The sequence below is a fragment of the Sminthopsis crassicaudata genome, chromosome 1, assembly GCF_048593235.1.
Source record: "Sminthopsis crassicaudata isolate SCR6 chromosome 1, ASM4859323v1, whole genome shotgun sequence".
In the NCBI taxonomy this organism is placed as follows: Eukaryota; Metazoa; Chordata; class Mammalia; order Dasyuromorphia; family Dasyuridae; genus Sminthopsis; species Sminthopsis crassicaudata.
This window is the reverse complement of record NC_133617.1, coordinates 71,734,672-71,746,560: the sequence shown is the minus strand read 5'-3', so window position 1 is coordinate 71,746,560 and position 11,889 is coordinate 71,734,672. Positions and strand designations below refer to the sequence as shown.

Below are 11,889 nucleotides of genomic sequence, written 5' to 3'. Positions count from 1 at the left end.
CTCTGGAGGCTGCGATGGAGTTGGAAGGGCAGAGAGCGTGGGAACCTCCCAGCAGGAGGGCTACCAGCCTGGACAGCAGGCCCAGAGGGCCCAGACCTCTGTCTCTCCCAGGGAAAGCTGGGAAAGTGCAGGGACAAACAAGGCCATTAGACCGGGAACCCGAAAGAAGCCCTACATTTTAGTGGGCTGTTAAGTGGGAAAAGGGGCAGCTGGGGGCAGCGGCTGGAGCACTGGCCTGGTGTTCAAATCCAGCCTCAGACGCTTCCCGGCGGGGTGGTCCCGGCAAGTCACTTAACCCTGTGTGCCTCAGTTTCCTCATCTATAAAATGAGCTGGAGAAGGAAATGGAGAACCCTTCAGCATCTCTGCGGAGGAAACCCCAAACTGGGGCCAGGAAGAATTAGGCACAACTGAACAACAGCAACAAAAGAATGACGTAAAGAGGAGGGGGCCAGGACAGGGGGATTAATGACTCCAGCCCCGGGTGGTCTCAGACAAAACATCTCCAATTCAGACAGTCATCCACCCCTCCCTTTGAAGCTCCAGCCAACATGGCCCCAACCCCGAGATCTCCAAGTCCTGCTCCGACCTCACACACAGGCTGAGACCAAGCGGACGCCAGAACAAGATGGATGGCCAAGGCTTCCTTCCTGTCGGCCCAAGGGAGGCTGGGATGGCACAGCCCCCAGATGGCCCACGGGGCAATGGACTTGGCCCTTTCCCAGAAAATTAATGGGTACACTCAGGGAAGCCACGTCTCCGGCTCCCCGTGGGAGGGAACCCAGAGCTGATGCAGCAGTCCGGGCTGTCACCATGTAGCAGCTTTCTGACGGAAACATCCTTCCTGTCAAATTATTCCAGGTCCACAGGAGCACTGACTGAGGCCCCTGTGTCAGACCCCGACAAGGTGGGCACCAAGAGAGCTCACATTCCCCTGGAAGGCTGTAACCTGCCTGGGCCCTGCCACTGCTAGACTCCACAGCCTCCTCTCCCCCTGGCTGGCTCCAGGCTGGACCTGGGCATGTTATTCTGCAACACTGTGCCTCCCAGTGTTCCCTGGGGGTGAGAATGCCTCCCTGGGACCCCCAAGGAAATGAGCCCTTCTTCCTAAGCATTCCCAGTTATAAGGCTAGACAGGGGGGGGGGTGAAGGGGAGAGAAAAAGGGAGGATTAGGGAGCTCCTTTTTACTAACTGGTGAATTAATCAGATGTAGTCTCTTGTTTACCCAGCAGATGAGGAACAAACAGGAGTTTGGAGACACACACACACACACACACACACACACACACACACACACACGTTGTTATCCAAACACAAGCAGGACAGGATGGGGAGGGGTTTCCAGAGATTCTATCACCAAAATGAGGCTTTCAGGGAACATCAGGCCAGCCCCGCCCTCCACTGGGGCCTGAGAATGTGCTTCTCCTGCCTAGTGACCTCCAAGCCCCCATTTGGACCCTTCCCCCTCGGTGCTCCCAGCTCCCTGTGCTGCTCCCAGCTGTTCAAGTTCTTTCCCCAAGAGCTGAGCCGGAGGTGAGCCAAACGGGGTGGGGGAGGCAGCAGGCTCAGAGCTCCTGGGCCTGACCCATCCCGCTGTGTTTTCTCCTAGGGCCGGCCTCTTAACCCCGTTCCCCCCCTTGCCTTCCAGCTACCTGCCCATGGACGGCCAGATCCTGGGAAAGAGCTAGAGGCTTCTGCCTGCTAAGGTCCCCAGTGACTTAACTGCAAATCCAACAATCTTTCCCCAGTCCTCCACCTTTCCTTTCTTTCTTTCCCTGCTTCCTGTGGTGCTTTCTCAGAATTCTCATTTACTGTTGTCCGTCTCTTTCACTAAGTCATCTTCTTCCTCCTCCCTAACTATAGATTTTGCAGAGCCCCAGGACCTCAGAGTTGAAAGGAAACGCATTTAGTTCAACTTATCACTAAAAACCAACAATGCGCCCAAAGCCCTCACAAAGAAAGGAGACTTCCATGGAACCCTTCCCAGATATCAAGCCCAAATCAGCCCCTCTGCGGCTTTCCCTACTGTGTCTAATTCTGCCTTTTGGGACCTCGATTTTTAAATACTTTCAAATATACTTGTTTGTGGTCCCCGAATCTTCTCTTCTCCCCACTAAACATTCCCAACTCTCTTACTCATTCCTCACAGAACCCAAGCGCCTTCACCACCTTGGTTCCTCTTCTGGACGTGCACCAAAGGACCACTGACCCTCCTTAACATGTGGCGCACAGAACTGGCCACAACGTCGCAGATGTGGGTCTGGTCAGAGAAGGATGATCACTTCCATGTTCCAGAAAGCTCAATGTGGCCTGAAAAGGCATGGGATTTGTTTTATTTTTCAGCTAGCCTATCATGATACAGTCATTTTCAGTGAGCTTCTGGTCCACTAAAATCCCCAGACCTTCTTGCAGTATAGCCATACTCCACACATCTTGTACTTAGGGAGTCTTTTTTTAAAAAATCCTATTAAAAGATTTAATAATAATTTCTATATTTCTCTACTATATTTCCTTTTCTTCCATTTGACTAAGATATTTTTAGATCCTAATTCTCATCCAACATAGCAGCCATCACCCTTAGCTTTGTCACCTGTAAATCTGGGATTAATGCCAGCAATACCTTTGCCCATATCACTGATGTAATAACAATAGCATTTAAAAAATCAGGGTTAAAAGCAGATTTCTGGGGCACTCCTTTGAAGATTACCTCCTACCTGCTCTGTGGGTCTGGATGTCCAAACAGGTACAACTCACCCCCTGGCTCCTATCTCCATCTTTTCCACTAGAATAGCATGAGCCACTTTAACAAATAGGAGTAGTCGTATACATAAAATAAAGGGAAAATTAAAAAAAAAAAAAAAAAGGAGGGAAAATAAAGAATCTAAGTAAACTACATAGCAGCATCTCCTCATCTATCTGTTAAAAAATCTTATCTTCAGCCTTATTTCCTTATCTTGATTCAATTCCCTAAATCAAGTGCCTACTGTGCCCCGGACACTGGCGCTAGGAGTTAGGGACACAAGTGCAAGGACTGAAACAATTCTTGACCTTAAGGAACCTGCCAGGAAATCATTCTGATAGAAGGGAAATTAAGGTGAGACGAAGTGCAAGTAACTGGGGAGAATCAGGGCTATGAAGGAACTGGCAGCAGGATTCAACCTTAGAGGCTCCTGTGGTTTCCGAGAGGTAGAGATGAGCTAGAGGTTCATTCAGCTGGGGGGAACCTCCCACAGAAATGCCCATGGAGTCTCCACTTCCGGGGATGCTCACACTCCAGCAGGACTGGGAGAACAAGTTCAGAAATTCATTAAACATGATTAAAGCGCTCACTATGCACCAGGCATGGTACCAGAGATAGATAGGTCTGAGACTTGCAATTCCAGTGATTTAGTAATTTCCCAAGGAAGATACTCTCTCTACCAATGGAGATGCACGTTCTTTGAAACTTGATCTTAAAGAGATGCTAAATCACCTAGAAGTTCACAGATTTGTCCAAGGTCACACATGTGTCTGAGGCAGCATTTGAATTCAGGGCTTTTTGGTCCCGCGAGCCAAGGGCAGCTCTCTTATCCACTCTTCCACAAGGACAAAACTGAAAACCATGCCTATTCTTAAGAAGTTTATGTTCTTCCTTTGATTTATTTGTTTTTAATTTTTAAAAATTTAAACAAGTTTTTTTCCCTTCTTGATTCAATTTTTCTTATGCAGCAAGATAACTGTATAAATATGTATACATATATTGGATTTAACATATACCTTAACATATTTAACATATATGGGACTACCTGCCATCTAGGGGAGGAGGTGGGGGGAAGAAGGGAAAAAGTAGGAATAGAAGGTTATGCAAGGGTCAGTGTTGAAAATTTACCCATGTAAATGTTTTGTAAATAAAAAACTTTAATAAAAATTTTTAAAAATCTAAACTTAAAATACAAATACTCAATAAAATGGACATTTCTGTATTTACAGTAGAACAGAAAAAGAGGATTGTACCTGAAACTGTAACTCCCGATTTGCTGGAGCACAGGATGTAGAAGAAGAGGTACAAAATGTGCTCAGTAAGTGGATACAAAGTAATTTATAAGGTGGGGGAAGAAGGGGCCACTACTTGGGGGTGGGAGGGAGAATGAGAAAAGGCACTGAGGCAGGTTTTTGGGAGGGAGTTGTAGCTTGGCTAGAAAGGGTGAGAGCCAGGTCACACCAACTGATTACAGCTTATTCTGGAGCCAGTGGAGAAATCATTGGAAGGTTCTGAGGAAGGGAATGACACAGTAGTGAGCCCCAGGAAGAGAATTCTGGCAGTTGTGTGGAGCCTGGATCAGGCTGGGAACTGGGAGACTGAGCAGGAGGCTCTTATAGAAGGCAAAGGATGAGTAGCTATGTACTCAGAAAGGAGTATACTGGGTTATGGTAGAGGTTAATGGAAGAAAGGGAAAGAAAGAGGGAGAAAAAGGAAAATCAAGGAGAAAGGAGAGGAAGGAAGAAAAAGAGAGAGAGAAGGAAAGGAGAAAGGAAAAGAAAAAGAAGAAAGGGAAGGAGAGAGAAAAAATGAAGAAGGGAAGGGAAGAAAAAAGAAAAGAAAGGAGGAAAGGAAGAAAGAAAGGAAAGAAAGTGAAATGAGGGTGGGAAAGAAGGATAAAAAGAAATGAGGGAAGGAAAGAAAGGAAAAAGAAAGGAAGAAGGGATGGGAGGAAGAAAGAAAGCAAAAGAGTGAAAAGAAAGGGAAGTGAGGGGAAGGAAAAAAGGGAGAAAGGAAGATAAAGGGGGGAGGGAAGGAAGGAGAAGAGAGAAGGAAGGAAAAGAGAAAAAGAAAGCAAGAAAGGAGAGAAGGAAAAAAAGAAGAGGGAAGGAATGAAAAGAGAGAAGGTAGGAAAAAAGGAAGGAAAGATGGACAGAAGGAAAAAGGAGAGGAAGAAAGGATGAAAGAAGAGAGGGAAGGAAGAAAGAAAAGATAAGAAGAGAGAAAAGGAAGGAGGAACATCAATTACATTTTTAAAAATATATAAAAGGTAAGGAGACTCAAATCAGAGAATTTTATTACTTTAATGTAAAACTTTAATATATATATATATATATATACTTTTAAAAGTAATATTCTTTTTTATTCTTTGAATATTCAAATGTTCATGTTTGTCAGGTAGGGCCTGAAAATGCCAGACTAAGGAGTTTATATTTTATTCTTGAGCTAATGGAGAACCACTATTTCATGTTTATTGATGGCTGAATTTAGAATAAAAAATAGTTTGAAAAGAAAAAGAAAGGGACTAATTACAGAGATCAGCAGTGAAGTGGGCAGCTGGATGGCATAGCCCAAAGCACATTCAACTCTGGAGTCAAGAATATCTAACTTCAAATCTGGCCTCAATCACTTAACCTTTCTGTCTCAGTTCCCACTTCTGTAAAATGGAGATAAATAATAACACCTACTTTCAGGGTTGTTATGAGGGTCAAAAGAGATAGTATTTGTAAAGTGCCTGGCACACAGTACATGCTATTTAAATGTGATTATAATTCCTCTAAACTCCAATAACTGCCAAGTGTCTCGGCCTGGTAACAGAGCAACTTTAAAGCCCCACCTAAATGCTAGCTGTTATTATGTGGTGTCTGCAGCACTCACCCCTTCCTCCAGTGCTTTTTCCTTCTCTCGGGGTTTCTGTGGCACTGCCCCTAACTAGTTCTCTTGCTAATCCTTTGCTAGCCCATCATCCACTTCTCTCCCACGTCCACACTCCAAGTGGGGCCTCTAGTGCCAAGACTCAGTCTTCTCTTTCCATACTCTAAATGAAGCTTATCAGCTACTACTGATTCAATGATCTCCACAGACGACTCCCAGATGCCGGTTCTGTCCCTAGCTTCTAATCCAGTCCCTCATCGGCTCTCCCTGGATTTCAGTAACTGCCTAAATGGATCTCCCTACCTCCACTCTCTCCTTTGCAATCCATTCTCCGCTTTAGCACATCACTCCCCTGATCAATAAACTGTAGTGGCTCCCTATTATCTCTGGGATCACATTCAAACTCCTCTGATGGCATTTAAAGCCTTTCACAAACTGGCTCCCAAGCTCCCTTTCCAAATTTATCTCCTTCATACATTGTTTCAGTCACACTGGCCCTCCCACAGTGTGCTTCTCCTCTAAGATACCCCAGCCTCAGTTTCTGTCACTTTGACACAATTGATGCCCCATGCTGGATTATTAACCCTTTCCTCCCTGGACCCACTAGCCAGCTTCCTTCCAAAATCAGGTACCACTCCCTACGTGAGCCCTTTCTCCACCACCAAGGCTACCAGCGCTTTCTGAAGCCAAAGGATTTTAGATTTGTTTTCTATTTCTATTTCAAAATATTCTATTTTCTATATATTTACGCTTTGTTTTCCCAGATAACACACAAGCCCCTTGAGAGCAGGGATGCCTTCATTTGGGTCTTTGTACCCCCAGGGACTGGCGCACAAATAAATTCTTAATAACTGTTTGCTGATTGATCTTTTTTTCTGATCTCTTTACCCAATCCCAGAGAGGGGGCAGAGGGAGCTGAATAAACACCTGTGGATTCTGCTGCTTGCTAGCTGTGTATCTTTGGGCAAGTCAGTTAACTTAAAGGCTTCAACTACACAGCCTTGGGGCCATTCTAGATCTGAAAGAAAATAGCTTTCTGGGGGCCGCAAGCATGGAGCAGGCCAGCGGAGAGTCAGCGGGGTCTGATTTTTCATGCTCTGTGGCTTGTTGTCCCATCTGACCCCCAAGATCCTTTACATTGACATTTTCTATTAAGTTTCAGGAGTAGAACAGGCTTCCTTCTTAACTCTAATCCAAGCCCTGACTGTATATTCTTTGGGATGGGGCACAGTGCACTTGAGACCCAGAGGGACAGAGAAGAGTCAAGGAAAGCGAAATATCATACTTTTGTCTGTTTCCTGCCTCAGCCCCCAGGGATACGGAGCTGTGAGACCCTGTATCCATGGGTACCCCCGCACACTGTACTGTGGTCTTCTCGTACCCTGTGGTGCCTGGTGCCCAGATCCCCCTGGGAGGCAGCTGGTGACTGGAGCCTGCGCTTCCCCCTCGCCCAGCCCCCACTCCCTATGTTGGCCAGCTGGGCCTGACACGGCCTCCCTCCCCATCCCCCTCCCTGTCTCAGCCTCATTGGGGACTGCTCGATCACAGCATCCTGTTTCAGACTAGGAGCAGGAGCCACTCTGTTCTTTTCCTGCTCCTCTTCCTGACTTGTGTATTCCCAGGGGCCAAGACCCAGGCCGGCTCTTTCTGGGGCTTCCCAAGCCTGAGTTCCCTGTGAACCCCAGCCTGCCCCTCACAGGTGGGCCTGGCTCAGCTGCGCTGCCAGTCACCGCCCGGGCGGAGTGACCCTGGACAGAGGCGGAGGACTTTATCTATCACCCTTTCCATCAGTGCTGGCTGGAGGTGGAAGGAAGCCAAAAGATGCATCTCTGCTGATGAAGGGCGCGGGCGGCTCTGCCAAGTCCCGGCTCAGGGACTCCGAGTGGCCGGGAAGTTGGGCCCTTCTCATCCCAGCCAGGGTTAGAGACGGGCCCATCACCAACCTCAAGGGCCCGGCCACTTTGGGAATCACGAGACTCCACCTTCCCCCTCCTCCAGGCTGGGTTGGGCGACTTGAGACCGAAAGCAAAAGGGAAAAGAAAGGAGATCCGAGAGGCAGATGGAGGGACTCTTTGCCTAGCTGCAGCCACTTCCCCAACTGTCACCCTCTCCACTTTCTTCCAGCGCCCCCGGCCCGCAGAGCCCAGCCCCTCCCGCCTCGCCCCGGTGCGTGTGCGCTCTGGGCTAAGCTGCCCGAGTCTCAGGGGAACAGCGGGGCTCATTCCTGACCCAGGAGGGCGCGGAGAGGGGCAAAAGTAGGCACTGGAGACGCCGTCCCTTCCCCCACTCCCAGCTGGTCCCCGGGCTCGGGCGGTGCAGAAGCTACCCTCCTCCGTCCCTCCCTCCAGGACAGGCTCGGGAGGAAAGGGAGCAGGAAATGGGAGCAGGAGCGCGGGGGAGGCTGGTCCGAGGATGGACCGGGGGAGGGCGCGCGACTGGTCGGACTGGCGGACCCACGGAGAGACTGGTCGGTTTCCTCCAGCCTTTGGGGACAATTGGGGGCCGTGAAGGGGGGAGGGCGGAGGCTTCCCGGCCCCTGGAACCGGGCGGCGGGAAGGAAAGGGTAGGGCGCGATCGAATGGACCCCCAACTCCGGCCGCCCGCCAGTCTCCAGAAACCCGAGAAAGGGCGCACGGCCGTGGACCCCCACGCGAGGGAGGCGGGGCTCCGGGCACGTGGCGGGGGCTCGGCCGCCGCCCCGCCCCTCGCCCGAAGGGCCCGGGGACCGGGGCCCAGCGCTTACCTGTTGATCTTGTGCGCGAAGGCGCGGCGCTCGGAGGCCGCCATGGGGGCGCGTGGGGAGGCGCCGTTCGTCGGTCCGTCGGTGCTCCCGCAGCTCCGCGCTCGCAGCCGCCCCAGCTGCTGCACAGCTCCCCTCGGCTGCCTGCCTGCCGGCCACCCTGGGCTGGACGGGGCGGGCCGGGGCGGGCCGGAGGCGGGGCCCTTCCGGGTGCCCGAGGCCGGCTCCGTGCTGCCCCCTGCAGACCCGCGCCCCGGCTCCGAAGCCCTCGGCTTTCAGCCCGCTGCTTGTCCAGTCCGTGCATCCTACAGAGGAGGAAACTGAGGCCGGGAGAGGAGGGAGAGACTTTCCAGAGGTCGCAGCTGAGGTCCAGATCCAGGTGTCCCGGTCCCAGCCCGATGGCGTTTCTAACGCGCCGTCCCGCCCACGATGGGCAGTCATTCAAAACTTTTCTTCCACCCACCCTCAATAACAAATATTTCTAGACGTAATTGGGTCCGGTCCCTTTTCTACCCAGCGGGCAAATCGATCCTCCCCCCCTCCCCCCCCCCCCCCGGACCTTTTCCCGGGGAGTACCTCCCAGTCACTTCAGAATTATGTATGTTTCTTCCCCATTAGACTGGGAGTTCCCTGAGGCAAGACCATGCTTTTACCTTCCTTTTATTTTATTTTGTCTTTTATTTTTAATAATAGCTTTTTTATTTTCAAAATGCATGCAAAGATAACTTTCAATATTCTTGCAAAACCTTATGTACCAAATTTTTTTCTCCCTCCTTTCCCCCCACCTCCTCCCTTAGACAGCAATTAATCCAACCGAGGTTAATCATGTGCAATTCTTCTAAACAAATTTCCTCATTTATCATGCTGCACAAGAAAAATCAGATAAAAAATTTACCTTTATTTTATCCCAGGTTTTTAGCACCGTTGCTTGACTCAGCATAATCTCTTAATGCTTATAGATTAACTGACTCCGAAAGCACAGATGACCCCACTTACCCACCCACCCCAAGAATCTCTATTGGTTCTTCGTTGACTTTAGGATAAAATACAAATTCCTTTTGTTTTTGCAAATCCAGGGACTTGCCTAGTGCCAGGCACACTGTAGGTGCTTAATAATAACTAGCATGTATGTGGAGTTTACTAATGCCAGGCATTGTCCTAAGCATTTTACATTTCTCTCATTTGATCCTTACAACAATTCTGGCAGATGGGTATGATTATTATCCCATTTTACAGATGAAGAAATTGAAATAAACAAGTTAGTGACCAGCCTAGGCTCACACAGCTAATAAATATCTAAGATTTGAGCCCTTTATTTTTCTGACTCCTTCCTTCCCTCCCCCCTTCCTCTATATCCACTAGCTTATGGTTGAATGAATGAATTCATTAACTTAACAAAGCATTGATTAGGCACCCACTGTACTTACAGTGGTTATCTTCACAGAGCTCAAGTTTAGTAGAGGGTAAGAAACACACATAAAAGAAATAACTAAAATACAATTTTCCACAGTCAACGAGTTAGTGTCTACTACATGCCAGGCCCTGAGGTTGCAAAGACAAAACCCTGCCCTCAAGAAAGGAAAAAAGCATTAATTAAGCACCTTCTATTTGCTAGGCGCTGTGCACTTTACAAATATTATCTTGTTTGAAAGTCACAACAACATTAGGAGAAAGCTGGTATTTTTATCCCCATTTTACAGTTGAGAAAACTGGGGCAGACAAGAGTTAAATGACTTGCCCAAGGTCAGTAAACATCTGAGAGAGGATCCATACCTGGGTTTTCAGATTTTAGTCTCAGCCCTGTATCCATTGCTCCACCTAGCTGCATGCATTTCATAGACAGTAAACATTTACAAATCAATAAATATCAAGTCATTTTGGGAAGGTCCGATCAAGTCAAGAAGCATTTATTAAGCACTTACTGTATGTAAGACATTATCCCAAGCTACAGAGATACAAAGAAAGGCCTTTTAGAAGTAATCCTTAAAGGCACCTAGAGAAGGGAAGAGGGAGGGTGTTCTGGAATGGGAGATGGCCTTTGCAAAGGTTGTTGATTGGGAATGGAAAGGCTCTGAGACAAAGAGTACTGGAACTCAGAATGCCCTCGACTCACAGTTATGTGAAATAAGCCTGGGAAAGCAGGCTCCGCCAGACTGAAAAGGACTTAAAGTGCTGAAAAGAACTCAGAGATCATGGGGAGTCACTGACACTCACTTGTGGGGGGAGGTGACATGGGAGACCCGGCTGTGCTTTTAGCTGCTCCAATATGCAGCTTCGGTGACATGCACAGGTCTGACCATGTTCCTTTTCTGCTTAACAAGCTCCATTAGCTGTCCCAGTACCCTGAGCATCGGATACAAACATTCCCAGCTGGACCAAACTTGTCATACATTACTCCCCTTCACACTCTAGCTGTTCCTCATGTAAAACAGCCCATCTTCAGTCTCAGTGCCTCGGCATAGGCTGTGCTTGTGCCTAGAATACACTTCCTTCTTACCTTTAGTCCTTAGAATCTTTTAGATTTTTAGAAGCTTTTCCTCACCTCCCATGCTCTGCAGAAATGACCTGATCTGTATTCTGGGTAGACTTGGCACCTGCTTCCATGTGGACAAGTTGTTTCAGACTTCTCTGAAGGCAAACGCTATTTTAGTTTTGTTTTTGTAAACCTCCTGCTTGGGAGAGTACCTGGCCCAGAGTAGATACTTATTGATAATACTGACAATATATTGATAATAAATACTTACTGATGGAGGGAATGCCCCTCATTTGGGGAATGGCTGAAGAAGTTATGGTATATGAATGTAATTGAATATTACTGTTCTGTAAGAAACTGATTTCAGAGAGGCCTAGAGAGACTCACATGAACTGATGCTGAGTGAAGTGAGTAGAACCAAGAGAACATTGTACACAGCAACAAGATTATGTGATGATCAACTTTGATGAACTTGGCTCTTTTCAACAATAAAGTGATTCAAGCCAATTCTAATGGACTTTGTATCCAGAGAGAGGACCATGGGGACTGAATGTGGATCACAACATAGTATTTTCACCTTTTTTGCTTCCTTTTTTTTCCTCAATTTTTTCCCTTTTTGATCTGATTTTTCTTGTGCAGCATGATAAATGTAGAAATATGTTTAGAAGAATGCACATATTTAACATATATTTTCTGTCTAGGGGAAGGGCTAGGGGGAAGGGAGGAAGAAAAATTCAGAACACAAAGTTTTGCAAGGATGAATGATGAAAACTACTTTTACGTGTATTTTGAAAATAAAAAGCTACTATTTAAAAAAAGAAGAAAAATACTGATGGATTAATTTGTAGTAGGAGTTCTTGGAACCAAACATGTACTCCTGCCTATGGGTCATGTTAAAGAGGATTATCTACAGATCATCATGGGGATTTGACCCTTGTGGAGGAGCCATTTTGAGACTGCTAGATTTCCTTGGGACTTCTACTATTTAATAATTTTTGGAGAAGCACTCAGAGTTAAGTGACTTATTCAGGGTCACACAGCTGGTAAGTGTCGAGTGTCTGA

At 47.6% G+C, this 11,889-nt stretch overlaps 1 protein-coding gene across 7 annotated transcripts in view; it reads right to left on the bottom strand.

Moving 5' to 3' along the window:
• LOC141566650 (dedicator of cytokinesis protein 6-like) overlaps positions 1–8,521 on the bottom strand; it is a 91,312-nt gene extending 82,791 nt beyond the window's left edge. For 6 of the 7 annotated variants that reach the window (XM_074311508.1, XM_074311499.1, XM_074311530.1 and 3 more), the window contains exon 1: positions 8,358–8,520. In XM_074311508.1, coding sequence (XP_074167609.1) covers positions 8,358–8,401 — 44 coding nt within the window. In that variant the 5' untranslated portion in view covers positions 8,402–8,520. Of the gene's footprint in view, positions 1–8,357 lie in introns of all 7 variants that reach the window. The other variant, XM_074311523.1, reaches the window with a different exon arrangement.
• Between the last annotated feature and the right edge of the window lie 3,368 nt (positions 8,522–11,889).